At 41.1% G+C, this 16,020-nt stretch overlaps 1 protein-coding gene across 2 annotated transcripts in view; it reads left to right on the top strand.

Moving 5' to 3' along the window:
- Nucleotides 1-1,962: 1,962 nt before the first annotated feature.
- ADGRA2 (adhesion G protein-coupled receptor A2) overlaps nt 1,963-16,020 on the top strand; it is a 167,292-nt gene continuing 153,234 nt past the window's right edge. For both annotated transcript variants that reach the window (XM_075858450.1, XM_075858449.1), the window contains exon 1: nt 1,963-2,416. In XM_075858450.1, the coding sequence (XP_075714565.1) occupies nt 2,184-2,416 (233 nt within the window). In that variant the 5' untranslated portion in view covers nt 1,963-2,183. The remainder of the gene's footprint in view (nt 2,417-16,020) is intronic.

Genomic DNA, 16,020 nt, shown 5'->3' with positions numbered 1-16,020 from the left:
AAAGTTCAATCTTGGTTTCATCAGACCACAGAGTCTTGTTTCTCACAGTCTGAAAGTCGTTTAGGTGCTTTTTTGCAAACTTCAAACGGGCTTTCATGTGCTCTTTACTGAGGAGAGGCTTGTTTCTGGCCAGATTGGTGGAATGCTGCAGTGATGGTTGACCTTCTAAAAGGTCCTCCCATCTGCACACAGGATCTTTGGAGCTCAGCACAGGCATAGTTGCCAACAGTCCCAAAATTGCCAGTACTGACCAAAATTTACAGAGACAGTCCCGGCAAGTTACTGTCCCGGACATTACCCGGCAACTGCCATAATCAAATTGTATATGCGTCCTCAGGAACTATCCGCTCCCTGCTCTGACATACACTTCTCCTGGAGCGGAATCCCCGGCCAGAGAGTTACCGACGCTCTGGCCGGGGATTCCGCTCCTGGTGAAACCCCTGATATCACTATCCATAGATGGACAGTGACGTCAGGGGCTCCTCCTGGAGCAAAATCTACTGAGGGGGTGTTTGGCACTACCTAGAAGCGGGGTATGGGGCACTATCTACTAGAGGGGGAGTGTGGCAATATCAACAGGGGGGCTGTGTGGCGCTATCTACAAGAGGGGGGCTGTATGGCAGTATCTACAAGGGGGGGTTGTGGCACCATCTCCTAGGGGGAGAGTGTGCCAGTATCTTCAAGGGGGGGTGGCACAATCTCCTAGGGGGGGAATGTAGCACTATTCACAGGGGTGTGTGTTTGGCAATATCTAATAGTGGGGAATGTGGCAATATCTACTCTGGGGCTGTGTGGCAGTATCTACAAGGGGGTGGGTGTAGCACTATCTCCTAGGGGGGAGTGTGGCAGCATCTACAAGTATCTGCTGTATGGTACCATATGCAAGGGGGGGGGTGTATGACACTACCTACAAGGGGGGAGTGGCACTACTAGGAGGGGAGTGTGGCAATATCTACAGGGGGGTGTATGGCACTATTTACAAGGGGGGCTGTGTGGCAGTTTCTACAAGGGGGTGTATGGCACTATCTACAGGGGGGCTATGCGGCACTATCTACAGGGGGGCTGTGTGGCACTATCTACAAGAGGAGGCTGTTCATTATGCCACAATATGGTCTCAATTATACAATCTGTTTTACTCAGGCATACTGACCTCTTTAATTTATTTTCCTTTAATGTATTGTTATAACTTCCTTATATAACTATATTGCTTCTAAAATGTACAAATCGTTTTATGCTCAAGTTACATAAAAAAAAGAAAATGTGAAAAAAATATTACACCTTATTGATTGGTAGAGAAAGCAAACATGGCGAAGGGGAATGAGATGTCGGGAAAGAAGATGGGGGGGGGGGGGTCAAACTGAATCTTTGCCCCCGGGTGCTGGAGAACTTAGCTACGCCTCTGCTGAAAAGATACGCCTCTGATAAAAAGTAATGATTTATTTCTAGTTATTTTCTTACAATGGCTGCAGTGACAATATAATACCATCTTGCAGTCACTGGAATATCCCTTGAAGTCTTATATATTATTTTTCTTTATATATATATATATATATATATATATATATATATATATATATATATATATATATATATATATATATATATATATATATATATATATATATAACAAAACACGAGTGCTCCTAATACAATTAGGTTATTGTACAAAAAAACAAACATTATTTTGCAGATATAGCTTATAGTTATTTTTATTTCTCAGGAGTGTGTAAAGAATCAGGAAAACCCCTCAATTTCCATCCGTTTCCTGGACTTCCATTTCTAGACTGCATCCTTCCTAGGTATAGGGTCCTGAAATCTCAGATTTGTCTCCCTTCTTGCTATAGTGTGAGTATAGCGGGCGGCACTAGGACCAGGCGGAGGCTAAGCACAGGGTGGGAGGAGGTGCAGGCTCCAGTAATAGGAGAGCAGCAGCTCCAGATACAATCCGTTATATGCCATCATATAGGCAGGGAGCAGCTCCACTACCTCTCCCTATGGGATTATTCGTATGAGCAGGTATATCATGCAGCCTCAGCCTGTTTTAGGAGCAGAGTTTGTGGAAAACTTGTGAAGAAGGAGCCAGACTGGTACTTTTTAGGGCACAGCACTTGTGGCATGCTCATTGGAAGTGGCACTGTGCTTACAGCTGCATAGGATGGGCTGATAGGTACCCCCTGCCTGCTATGATGCTTGGATTAAGGACCTCTAGTTGCCCACTAGTTGTGTTATTCCTCCTGTGCCTTATAGGATGGAGCCAGGGTTGTTCTGTACTGATCCACAGCTGTAAATGTGTGGTAGAGCGCCCCAAACCTGGGGTGGGCTCCTCCACTGCTCCAAGGAAGAAAATCATCTGTACCAATGAGGAGCTCCTGGAGGTGCCCGATCCTGCCCTGCTGCCCAACAAGACTGGCACCCTGTAAGTAATACCTGTGTAGGACTATGCAAGCACTGTATAGCAGTATAACGTGTGTGTTTTAGGAAGGCAATGACAGGGTTTAAGGAGTTAATTCATTATCAGAAGATTATCATATGTCAAATGAGACAACAGCAAATTCTTGATCGCAGTCACACAACTTTCCTAAAGTCTCAGTCGCACAACTTTCCTAAAGTCTCAGTCGCACAACTTTCCTAAAGTCTCAGTCGCACAACTTTCCTAAAGTCTCAGTCGCACAACTTTCCTAAAGTCTCAGTCGCACAACTTTCCTAAAGTCTCAGTCGCACAACTTTCCTAAAGTCTCAGTCGCACAACTTTCCTAAAGTCTCAGTCGCACAACTTTCCTAAAGTCTCAGTCGCACAACTTTCCTTAAGTCCCAGTCACACAACTTTCCTAAAGTCTCAGTCGCACAACTTTCCTAAAGTCTCAGTCGCACAACTTTCCTAAAGTCTCAGTCGCACAACTTTCCTAAAGTCTCAGTCGCACAACTTTCCTAAAGTCTCAGTCGCACAACTTTCCTAAAGTCTCAGTCGCACAACTTTCTTTTTCTTTCCATAGAAGTCAGTGGTAATGTTTTGTAACAGCGTCAATTTCCATTGAGTTCTATGAATTAATACTGTGCACTCGCATATGCGGCAGACAAGGCTACACAACAAAATGAGTCGCGTGATAAAAAATTGTTTGCAATTTGTCTACTTGCTGTCGCAGGACTATTTTAGAGTGCAATTTAGGCTTTGCAACAGCGAAAAGATGGCCAAAAAAAGAAAAATCACTGACATGTCGCAAATGAGGCACAGTCGCAAACAACTTATATTGACATCTATGCTGGAAAAGTCGCATGCGATCTGCGCCCAAATATCCAACAGATGTGGATTTTTTGCATGTCACGTCGTGTGTAGTAACGACCACATTCACAAGCATTACTTGCGAACTTGCGATCTTTGTGTTTCGCAACCAAAGTCGCAGTGTAGTCCTAGCATAAAGTCACACACGTCATGCGATTGAGTGTCTTCTTATTGAGCACGACTGTTCTCTATTGTATGGACGCACAAAACTTCAGTTATATAGAAACAACATTGTAATTTAATAGCAGCTACGTAGCTAGATAGATATATAGATATTTTCGTTATTTACTGGTATATACAAAGTTCAAGTCAACTAAAGCCAGGGACAGACCAAATAACATAGACTAGGTAAGAGCAGGAGATAGGTAGACACTCCTAGGAGCTCAGTAGCTAGTACCACTAGAAATTTGCTGCTGGCAGGTAACATTTTGGGTTGTTTTCTATTGACCTCTATGGAATTTCTTTTAGCCTGGCTACTAAAAAAAAAAAAAAGATAGATTAGATGGATGGATGGATAGATGGATGGATAGATAGATAGATAGATAGATAGATAGATAGATAGAGAGAGAGAGAGAGAGAGAGAGAGAGAGATGGATGGATGGACGGACGGACGGACGGACGGACAGAGAGAGAGAGAGAGAGATAGATAGATAGATAGATAGATATGAGGTAGATAGATAGATATGAGGTAGATAGATAGACGGATAGATAGATAGATAGATAGATAGATAGATAGATAGATAGATAGATAGATAGATAGATAGATAGATAGATAGATAGATAGATAGATAGAAGATGATAGAGAGAGATAGATAGATAGATAGATAGATAGATAGATAGATAGATAGATAGAAGATGATAGATAGAGAGAGATAGATAGATAGATAGATAGATAGATAGATAGATAGATAGATAGATAGATAGATAGATAGATAGATAGATAGATAGATAGATAGATATAATATTTTTACTGACTATGTAACTAGATTTAGAAATATAGTAATATCTAGAATAAATATTATTAATATATAAATGACAATGTTTGCATAGTAGCATTCCCTTATATATACAGCTCTGTCATGTACAGTATACGTCAGCAGGAGGATATAACAGGGTTGTCAAAAGCATCTTCAAGTCTTCATCAGAAGTGTCAGGAAAACACAAAAAAAGAATCAATCTGCTTTTATGCAACACATACCTCATGAAGCCCAAACTGTTTTATAGCAGTCTATTGGCAGACTATAGATCGCTGTATATAGCAGTATATACCTGCTGGAAGGCAACCACAGGAATTTGAAGCACCTCACAGCCCTGCATGTTGTTATCATAATGTTACTGTAGCTAAAGGAGTGACACCAGTAGTAACATTACATTATGGAATTGCTATTTAAGCAACTCTTTAATGTTGTTAAACCTTCACTTGACGTCTGTGATTGTGACTTTTCACCATAAGGTATTTTCTCAGTGCATTTTAAGCTTTCAGATGGAACATTTAATGTAAAGTTTAAGGCTGTGTTGTAGAAAATCTGCAGCGGAATCCCAAAAAACTTCAGGCAATTCAGTCACAGAAATCCGCAGCAAATAGTGTGTTTCTGCTGCGCATATTGCTGTGGAAACGCTGCGGTTTGTCTGTAGTTTTACTTGTAAATGTAGTTACAAGCATTGATTATAGCAAACATTATGTGCACCTGCGGATTTACAGCGTTTTTGCTGCGTAAATGCCTTACAAAAATCAGCTTGCGTATTTAAGTGCAGAATTGATGATCCCCATTGAAGTCTATGGACCAAGCACGCAGCATCTCCGCACAGAATATGCAGCATAATTTGACATGCTGCGGATTTTAACTTCGCACCACAGAACACTTTCCGCACGACTTTTCTGCGTTTTGTTTCCGCAGTGTGTTGCTGAGATCTGCAAAATCTCATTTACTTTGCTGCTACTTTAAATGCTGCGGAATTTCCACACAGAATTCCATTGCAGAAGTACGTGGGAACCCGGCCTAAAGGTGGACATCCAGCAGTTATCATTGCAGTGATATTTGTTGCAAGACATTTTATATCATGATTCATGTTTAATCAAAACGGACATAGTAAGTGATAGCATATTGCTAGGATAAACCATCACTTACTGATCGGTGGGTGTCCGCCTGCCTGGACCCCAAAATCCTTAGAATGAAGGGACCTTATCGCTAGTTAAGCGCTGTGGCTCCTTCTCAATGTTTCCCTGCGCAGCAATGCAACCGGCCATCCGCTGTGCAGGGAACTGCAACATAGCCCCACTCACATGACTGGGGCTTTATTGCAATTTACTTCCCAACAGGCGACCGGGAGAGCCACAGTGCAGGAGAAAACATGAAGTGACCTTACAGGGGGGGTCACAGATATCAGACCACCACAGTGTAGAGGCTTTATTAACGAGTAATCAGTGTCTTATTATGTAATTGGCTTTAACAACCAATCCTATTGCCCCTTTCATTTTCCAAAAGGTTTCTGAAAAATGAGAGCTTGAATTTGATTGGTTGCTAAGGGAAACTCCATCACTTCTCACTGTGTTTCTCCAGCTGTTGTGAAACTACAAGTCTCAGCAGGCAATGAAAGCTGCAGACCGTCACGACAAGTTGGGGGTAGTAGTTTCACAACAGCTAAAGAGCCACATATTGCAGGACACCAATGTAGACCTATCATCTTGTATCCTCTGCTGTTTAGTAGAACCTGACACAAAGTTTCCTATCTAGTTACATTAGGCTAGGGCCTTTATGGTAAAATCGTGGGTTACCATGACCATTGTGCAACCCTATCGGGGAAAACATTGAGCCCCAATAACACGAATCACATTCCAAAATTCACATGTTGCTCTTGACTTTTTCACCTAGAGGGAAAAATTGAGGTTGCAAAACAGCCACAGTAACACGCAATTTTACCGCTACTATCACGTGACTAAATGTCGCCATGGAGCACTAGCCCTGTTTAGGATATCCTATAGCTGTCATACATTGTAATTGGAAGCAGATTGGCGCAGTTTGATTTTAGATTTCTATGTGGCATCATTATCTTCTCATGATACAACTAGCTAAAGGTATGGACCTAAAGGTTTCATCCAATCAAATGAATATTCCAATATTTACTCAATATCAGAATGTTCGTCTAACAATATTCTAATTGTAGCCAATTTGTAAAATCTTGGTTGTTAAATGTTGGAAATATCACACACGTACTTTAAAGAAGTCAGTACTCCTGACAAGTCTGTTTTAGTAAATGCTTGTATACTCCATGAAATAACAGTTCTGGAGCATCTTTTCTTAGAACTCTGCATTTGTGCTGTTCCTCTGTTATTACTCCTGGAAATTTATGACTAAATTGATAACTGGGCGTTGCCTTTCTCTTTTGCAATAGGGTATGTCCCTTCACAGTCTGACACTATCAGCACTTATTGGAAAGTGTCAATATGTAAGGACATGCCCCATTGACAATGGGAATGGTACCACCAAGTTGTCCATTTATTCCTTCAGTTCCTGGAGTAATTAAAGGGGAACAGCGCAACTTAGAGTTCTAAGAAAAGATGATCCAGAATTGTTATTTCATGGGGAATACAAGTATTTACTAAAACATATGAGATCTATCAAGTCCATTTTGATGGAATAGAACAATATTGTATTATCACCACGGTTTTACAGATTATGATCTGATTTCTAATTTGGATAAACTGAGTTATTGTTACTCTTATGGCTTCATGTGTCGGGTCCTATAATTATAGCAGAAATTAATATTTTATAATTCTTAGTGACTTGTACATCCAATGGATTATCAACAATATTCCTAGCTGCAGTACTATTTAAAATGACAGAAATCCATTGTGACTTCATTATGAGTTGTGCCAAATGACAAACTCAGCTCTAATGCATCTACAATATGTCAAGTCCCTTGGCTATATCACCATGTCTTGCTTAATGAGAGATCTGTATCCAGAAATCAAATATCTGTGGGTAGTGACAAATGCTGTGTTTCCTTTTATATCTGTAAATGGGTTTATTAAGGCTGTCAGTCCTAGTCAGGGATGGGCAAATAACCATAGATCTTAGCAGCCAGTTAGAGAATGGGTGACCTGGCATTGTGAACTTTAATAGACATCAAAAGAAAAAGACCCAAAAAGCAGATTCTCATGGGCATCAGTAGCACATTGGTCACCTGGCTCCTGGGACTTGTTTCATCCTGAGTATAGTATACTATCAGAGGCAGACTGACAGTGATCTGGGCCACTGGACACTGAAGATCATGGACATTTTACCAACCACTATGGCCATGATGCACATGATTTGCTTTTTAGGAGCATTTATCACTTCCAAGGCTAGTTGTTTTTTTCAGGCCCAAAATTTGCTTGTTCGACTGATTGCTGCCCTGTTTTCAAAGGTGAATGATCGGGTATGTGCCTTCATATGAATCATTGGCACGTGTAAAAGGGCCTTTATTTAGAGCATCTGGACAAGGTTTATGTTGGTCTGACCTGCTCGGACATACGTGCACATAGGTAGCAGTTATGGAGCCACTTATAGATGCATTTAATACAATAAAATAAAATATTTAACTACAAATTGGGTTATGGGCCAAGCAATAGGTGTGGACACATCTCTCAAGTTTGGCAGCCCTGTAATCAATAGCACACGAGAACCTGGAATTCATTGTAATAAATATTAGCTGACACAATGTTTGCATATTTTAGTTGTGTACACATGGTCAGCACATGCTTTCATCCTGAAGAAGAGGTAGGAAAATTGTGACTCTCGAGCTGCAATGCCAGAATTATGTAAGACCCAGCTGGAACTTGGTTTTCAACAGCTGGAGCTTCACATGTCGGCTAACCAGGTTCTATATACAGTGTGAGATAGAAGAAGCATGATGTACAGATCTACTTAAGGCCTCATGCCCACTTCAGTTATTTTCTTCAGGGTGCTATCGGTTTTTTTAACGGTTAGCACCCTGACCCATTCATTTCAATGGTGCCATGCACACTTCCGTTGTTTTGACGGTTCCGTTGTTCCATTCCATCAAAAGTAGTGCATGTCCTACTTTTGTCCGTTGTTCAGTAACCCGTGGGGCCCATTGAAGTCTTTGATCGATCCGTTGCCAAGCAACGGCTGGGCGTGCCAAAGTTCACAGCTAGAGAAAACAGCGCCAAAACGATCATGTGACGTTCCTATGTGTGTTCCCTGTGTCATGTGACAAGTTAATTTTAATACTTTCCATTTTTAAAACGGAAGACAAACGGAAGCACAACGTCCGTTTAAAACAGAACAATGGAACGGACACGGAGTGAAAACGGAAAGCACACGGAAGTCATAACGGACACACGGATCCGTTTCAAATGGACGTCAAAATGGTGAAGGATGTGTGCATGAGGCCTAAAGGGGTTCTCCGTGAATAGATACATATAGATCAAATAAATCCTTCATATTCCCCTGTAATGTATTAATGTTTGCTGCCAAGTATAGAAGCTTTTTATATATGGCCGCCCAGGTACCTGGCTGCTGAAGGAGCCGAAAGGCTCTCTTCCGCCCCACATAGCGTTGTTTAGTGCCTAAAGCTACGACTGGGGCAGATCTAACTTTATCTAACTTTCCCCACCGATATCTTTTACTAGCCAGCCCCTTGAATAAGCTCGGCTGCAGGGGATATTAGATGATAATAAGTCTTTCAGACCCACAGCATATTCCCAGCAGGACACCATTCAGGTACGTAAACATGTGGAAGATTCGTAGAAGAAATCTCTGTGACTGAAAAATGCATTCCATACAGCTGGACAGGGCTGTTTTTGCAGTAAGTGCATGACTTTTTGCTAGCCCCATTGAGATGAATGTGACAGTCAAAGAAATTCTTGCAACAAATCTGCGGCATGTAAACATACTCTTAGGCCTGATTCAGACAACTATGTCAAAAAACGGACTGTATTAAATCCACTTCAGTTCCGTGTGGCATCAGTGTTCCTATTTTTTTCCTCATCATTTCTTTAGCAACTGGTGCGTGAAAAACACGGACAGCACACAGATGTTGCCCGTGTGCTGTCCGTGTTTTTCACTTCCCCAATGACTTCAGTGGGCGAGGTGGTCCACAAAAATGGACCAAAATAGGACATGCAGTCAGTTTCACGCAACGGATAGCCCCATTGATTTGCATAGGTCCGTGTGCTGTCAGTTATTTCAACGGACAGCACACGGACGTAGTTTACGTTCGTCTGAATCAGACCTTATAGTGACACATAATGGGAATAACAGCAATGCAGCAGCAGCTTGTTGATGGTTTCCAGGAACCAACTAGAAGTTTTTTGTTCACACTATAAAGAATAAAAATGAAGTGAAAAGGGATTTATATTTAAAATATTAGGGAAAAAAAATCTATATTAAGGATTCAAGTCTTTAATAGGTTATGAGTTCCCAATAAGACTAGAGCTACATGGCGACACAATGTCACCTGCGAGTTGCGGTGAAATGTCCACATGCATGTTTCCCTATAGGGGAAAACCATTTGCCATCAACCTTGCAACTATTGCATAATTTCAAACACTGTCGGAATTTATGCAATTGTTCACATGACCGCTTGACAATTTTTTACCCATAGGGAAACATTGAAAGTAATACCACATTTCTCCTGCAGTGGCCACTGCAGGAGAAACGTTTGGCCACATAAAGCTTCCTTTGACCAATCGACATGAGTTTCGGCTGCCGGACCTGCGGCGATCAGCTGATCACCAGCGAGTCCTTATTTAGAGACAAGGTTGTCCAGATGGGACAACCTCTTTTAAGTTTTAATTTGACCTCATCCGTTTTGGTACCCTGCTCCCCCGGCTGGTCTCTGTGATGACATTTTGGCACATATGGCCGCTGCAGCAAATTACAAGCTGAAGTGGCCTAATCTGACGAAACGTCATCACAGGAGGTCGGCTGTACAGAGAACAGTTAGAGAGCAGGGACGCGTTGCTACAGTAATGAATGGGGACAGGAGTATAGTCTTATTTTCAGCTGTTTTCTGCAGATGTGAATCCGCTTGAAAATCTGTACCAAATTAAGCACTATATAGGGTTCATTTTCATGTGGATTTTACTGCGCTTTCTGGGTCGGATTTGCTGTGGAATTTTCAACAACGTATCTGACCAGTGTGAACATATCCTTATTGGTACATGGGCTCATTATTGGTATTGTACAAACAATTGTTATGTCTTCGGTCAGATTCATGTGGACATATATGTGAACAGTCTAACAAGTGTAGATTTATTCTTATCTGACCTCAGTCCGTATGGTTGAGAAGCTTGGCATGTGGTATTTCTTTATCACGCTCTTCCCTTTCATGATAAAGACCGAGCTTCTATTTTCTTTGCTGCTATCTATGGAGACTTTTTTGTGATCCTCTTGTTCACACTTGTTGGAATATTTGTGATTTCCTTTCTGAGAATATAATTTCCTTATCTAGTCCCGCATAAGATAATCATGGACTGACCATACAGAGGCCAAATAGGATGTTGTGTGAGCTGCGGCGTCCCCGCTAAGGTGACCGTACAAGCTTGTAGCCTTACCTAGGATCTCGGCTTTAATCCGTTCTGCAAATTGATAGGATGGATTTTTTTTTTCTAGCGAGATATTATAAAGGTCTCCACTATGATTTTATGAGAGCTATATAACTGATCCATAACACAATGGTGTGCATGAGCCCTACAATAGTGTACATTTATAGAAATATTTGCAGTCAGATTTTTTTCAGATCTTGCACAATGCCCTTAACTGTAATGTTCCAATTCCATGACATCCTGGACAATTTTACAAGATTATTTGCACATATGCTTCTCTTTCAAAACAGACCTCCAAATAAATTGTATCAAGTGCTTTTTTGCGTGTGTATAGATACGGTACACAGATGGTCTGGCGAGATATGGAACAAAGCACACCTAGCATGGAAAAGTTGCCATATAGTGAGACGTTTGATATGATCATTTGATATTTGCCAACACTTTCTGATGCGCTGAAGTCGTTGATTTCTCTCTTTGTCAATCAGAAGTTGTCTTCTTTCCATAGGATAAGTATTTGCTTTCCACAATTATCATTATTTTTTAATTTGCAAATCTTAGCACCTAGTTTGACACGAGGATATTAGTCAGTGGCAAAAAACAAAGTGGACCTGTCAGCTCTGACATGTCTGTCTTAGTATATACTTGTATTCCCCATAACATAACAATTTTGAAGCATCTTTCCTTAGAACTTTGCGTTGTGCCATTACTCTGTTATTTCTCATGATAACTTATGAATATATTGACTGATAGGTCCTCTTTAAGACAAAAAGCTGCATGTAAAAATATGATTGTGGTTTTCATACCAGTATATAGGTTGTAACCTCCGACAGAATGTGGTGTCACTGAATGTTTTGAGAGTTCAGCTCTGAAGCCTGCAGCTCTTGGATAATTATACATAGTTGGAGAGGTTTGATGGCATGTCAGTGAGATTGCTGGAACCCCTGATTTTTAGGACAAAGGGATCACAGCACTTGGTAAAACACAGCGACTAATTTGGCTTTTTTCCTAAATAGTACAACTCTGCCTGTTAACATTTCAGATTTTTTTCAGATTTTCATTGATTTGAATGAACTGTTTCCACCTAAAAACCCTCTTTGATTATCAACATAAATAGGTGTTATCTGGATTGTCTGAAAATCTGTGTGTCTGCGCCCAGAACAAATGTGCAGGACTTTAGCAGAGCTTTAAAGGGTTATGTACGACATTAACATTTATATACAGTCCACTGGATTGGGGATAAATGTTAGATTGTTGCGTGGTGGAGTTGTATGTAGTAGTGGTTAAATATGCCATGTCGTGTCATACTTTTCTATGAGAGGAGAGGAAACAGCTGACTTAAAGCGCTTGCCTGTTTCCTTACCGCACCTAGAGTTGTATGGAGTGATAATACCATATTACTCTATAGTAAGGGCGTAATACGAACATGTAGGCACTCTTTGTGCCGCTGTATGACACCTTTGTGAGTGTATAACACCATCATCTTTCATGGTGCTGTACATTGTAAAACATCTACAGGTAATAAACGTATAACTAGCATACAACTGTCTATACATGACAATGCAACATAAAACACAGAATAAACTAGACAAATCAGGAGAGTGAGCCACATGAGCTTACAATCTGTAAACGAGGTTGGATCCATGACAACATGACCCCAATTCTGCAAGGTAGGGGGGCTGACTGTAACATCAGTTCTTACTACAAAGTGAAAAGAAATGTCTGTACACGTGGGATCTCATCTCCATCATCAATACTATCATAGTAAATGGAGATCCACGGAGAGGAACCCATTATGGGGAATAGCAGATTATGGGAAAAATCTTCCATGAAAAACTGCTCTGAATGTTGTAAATTATGTATGAATGGGCGGTATGGTCGTCCTGGTCTGATTGAGGCCAAAATCTTATGGTGTCAACCCAACCTTCATGTATATGATCTCGCCCCGTGAAGTGCAGATTTAGGCAACCATTGAATTTTGAAATGCTAAAATCAATTCATGTTTTAAACATCAGGCGCCTGTTATTACACAGCCTCATATATAGATGGGGTGCGCTCTGCAGATAGGTGCAGTAAGGCTTTGTGTGACACGTCCAGGCTTACAAAAATTCAAGTGTTTCCAGATGTGGGAGAACAGAGTCCTGCAATGTGCCTTGTGTGAGCAAGTGAAATTCAATACCATGGGGGGAGAACGTCTCATTATAGAAGTATAAACTTTGTATCAGTCTTTCTTCATACTAAAGACATGGACAGAGTCCTATTTGTAACCACCATGTCAAAAGTGACTTCCCTGACGCGAACCAGGATTTCAGTTTCAGTGGAGCGTAATATGAGTTCATGGTCCAACTAAGATGATGCTAAAAAACTTCCAACTTAAAGGGGTATTCCCATCTTGACAATCAAATGTAAAATGCAAAAAAATTAATAGTTATTAACTTTTACAATTACCTTCATGTATTGAAATGGTATATTTCTCTACATAATGATCCTCCATCTGACTGTCTGCTCCTCTTTGTATATTGCTCGTTCCCTAGGGATCTGGCCACCGCTGAGTTCCTTTAGCGGTGGCCACGCTTGTGCACGGATTTGCTCTCCTACCCTTGGAGAGGATTGCTTTGGTATTGTGTACGTGCCTGATAGCGCATGCACTTTAGGGCCCGGCCCGGCCACCTCTCTCCAGCTAATTGCAGATTAGTGGCCGGCTCCTGGGCATGCGCACTAGCCCTGGAGCCTGTTATCACAATACAGGGTGCTTAGAAGGATGTGTGCATGGTTTCTTGTAACGCTGTATCAATAGCTCGCTAACACTGGGGTGGAGCAAATAAACATTGCGGGGAAGATGAGGGTGAATCGTCCCAACCACGCTTACCATGCCTGGTTGAGATGATCGTTCAGGCAGCTTTACTCCTAATGCTGCTAGTACTACGGTATCTAGCAGGGTTGGGAGCGAGCACATAGAGAGCAGAGCGGTTTGATTGACATAAAGTGTGTCACGCCCACATTTAGAAAGAGGAGAGAAAGTAGCTGAGTTGAAAAGCTTCATAAAAAGACACTTCTACAATGAATATAAAGGAATTATTTAGATGATTAAACTTATATTTGGTAGTATATTCGATTTTTAGGAAAAAAATAAATAAAGCTTCACTTGGGAAAACCCCCTTAAAACCATGTACTATGATTGTATGACATCAGGAAGAAATAACTGTGCATATAATGGGAAGTGTATTATACAGAATTCATAGGAGAAATAGAAATACAGTGGAGGAATGCATAAAATACAAGACTGGTCTCCATTATAAGCCAAAAACAAAGTAAAAAATGAAAACTTGTTTCTACAACATACATGGCGACGTACGTAGATGTACTGTACATGGTGTTAAGTCAAACTTTGTTACTGTAAATAATAGGTACATTTGAGGAAGTTTGTGCTCTTGTACCATTCTCTGAACATCCTAAGGTGGGCCATGTACAAAGCATATACAAAGCACTATTTGTCAAGTTTGTCATGGACCACTAAAGTTCCCCCATAAAGAAAGCATGTCCCACAAAGCAGCGTGTCTCCCAAAAGATTGGCCCCATAAGAATGTGCCAGTTACAGATGCCGCCATACCAGTGTGTCAGCCACAGATGCCCCCATAACAATGTGTCAGCCACAGAAATCTTCCTAACAGTATGTCAGACACAGATCCCTTACAACCGTGTGTCTCCCACAAATTCCTCTTAAGAGTGTTCCAGTTACAGATGCCCCCATGACACTGTGTCAGACCACAGATCCCCCATAACAAAGCGTCAGCCACCGATGCCCCCAATAACAGTGTTTCAGCCACAGATGTCCTCATAAGTGTATCAGCCACCGATGCCCCCAATAACACTGTGTCAGCCACAGATCCCCCACAACAGTGTGTCTCCCCCAGATTCCTCCATAAAAATGTTCCAGTTACAGATACCCCATGCCAGTCAATCAACCGAACCCCCATAATAGTATCAACCCCAGATTCCCCATAACAATGTGTCCGCCACAGATGCCCCCATAACAGTGTGCCAGCCACATATTTCCTCATAACAGTGTATTAGCTACAGATGCCCCCAATAACAGTGTTTCAGCCACAGATGTCCTCATAAGTGTATCAGCCACAGATGTCCTCATAAGTGTATCAGCCACAGATGCCCCCAATAACAGTGTATCAGCCACAGACGTCTCCAAACTGTTGATCACCCACAGATGCCCCCAATAACAATGCCAGCCAAATATGACTACATAACAGTGTATCAATCAATGATGTCCTACAGGAATTTCTGTCTGATATACTGACATTAGTTGGAGCTTCTTGCATATTGAACTCTGTGGCTGGTAGAAGGCAGTTGCGAGGCTACGAGAACAGGGGTGCACCTGAAATCGTATCCCTTAGTTCACACTTGCATACATCTCATCCATTAATGCTGTTGTATACATAGGATACATGCATTCTCTCTATATATTGTGTCCATGCAGCAACCACATGGATGAGCTGTATGTATACTAAGTATACATTAAATTAAAAATAACAATATTAAGGAGCTGGAGGACTGTTTGGAATCTATTAAAATTATATTAAAATCTTTTATTAATATTCAACATTTAGACTCATGGGTGTCCTGATGAAATCCTGCAGGGCAACGGGGAATCTCAAATTTCCCACATCACAGATGTTGTTTTGCTCCAGAATATGACTACAGGCGCATTGACAGACTATAGTCCACCTTAAACGGCAGTCTGCAGTCTGCCACCATAACAGCAGGCTATTGTGGGAATGCTCCCACGGCTAAAGGGAGAAATTCCAATAATAACATTAAATTAGGGGATTGCTGTTTATATAATCCTCTACTATATTCTTTAAAGTTGTTCCAAGGTGGAGCTTCACTTTACATATAATCATGGTTTAGTTTTCATTGGGAACGCTCCACAATTAATACTCACGACTGGGAATTTATATAAGCTGATTTATGTTGGCAAATCTTAACTGAAAATGTGCAGCATTGCAATTCCCTTGTACTTTTCTGATGTGGAAACCCAGCATGCAATTTACTATGAACATTTTGCATTTAATCCTCAGTCAGCATCTCTTTCCCCAGAACATAGTAATGTTATTTCAATGTTTAGGAATGATGACTTTTCCTCATGTTGCTCTATAAATGGCAATATATATACACT

This window comes from Rhinoderma darwinii, chromosome 3 (assembly GCF_050947455.1).
Source record: "Rhinoderma darwinii isolate aRhiDar2 chromosome 3, aRhiDar2.hap1, whole genome shotgun sequence".
Taxonomy (NCBI): Eukaryota; Metazoa; Chordata; class Amphibia; order Anura; family Rhinodermatidae; genus Rhinoderma; species Rhinoderma darwinii.
The sequence above is the reverse complement of the archived record's forward strand: the minus strand, read 5'-3'. Positions and strand labels throughout refer to the sequence as shown.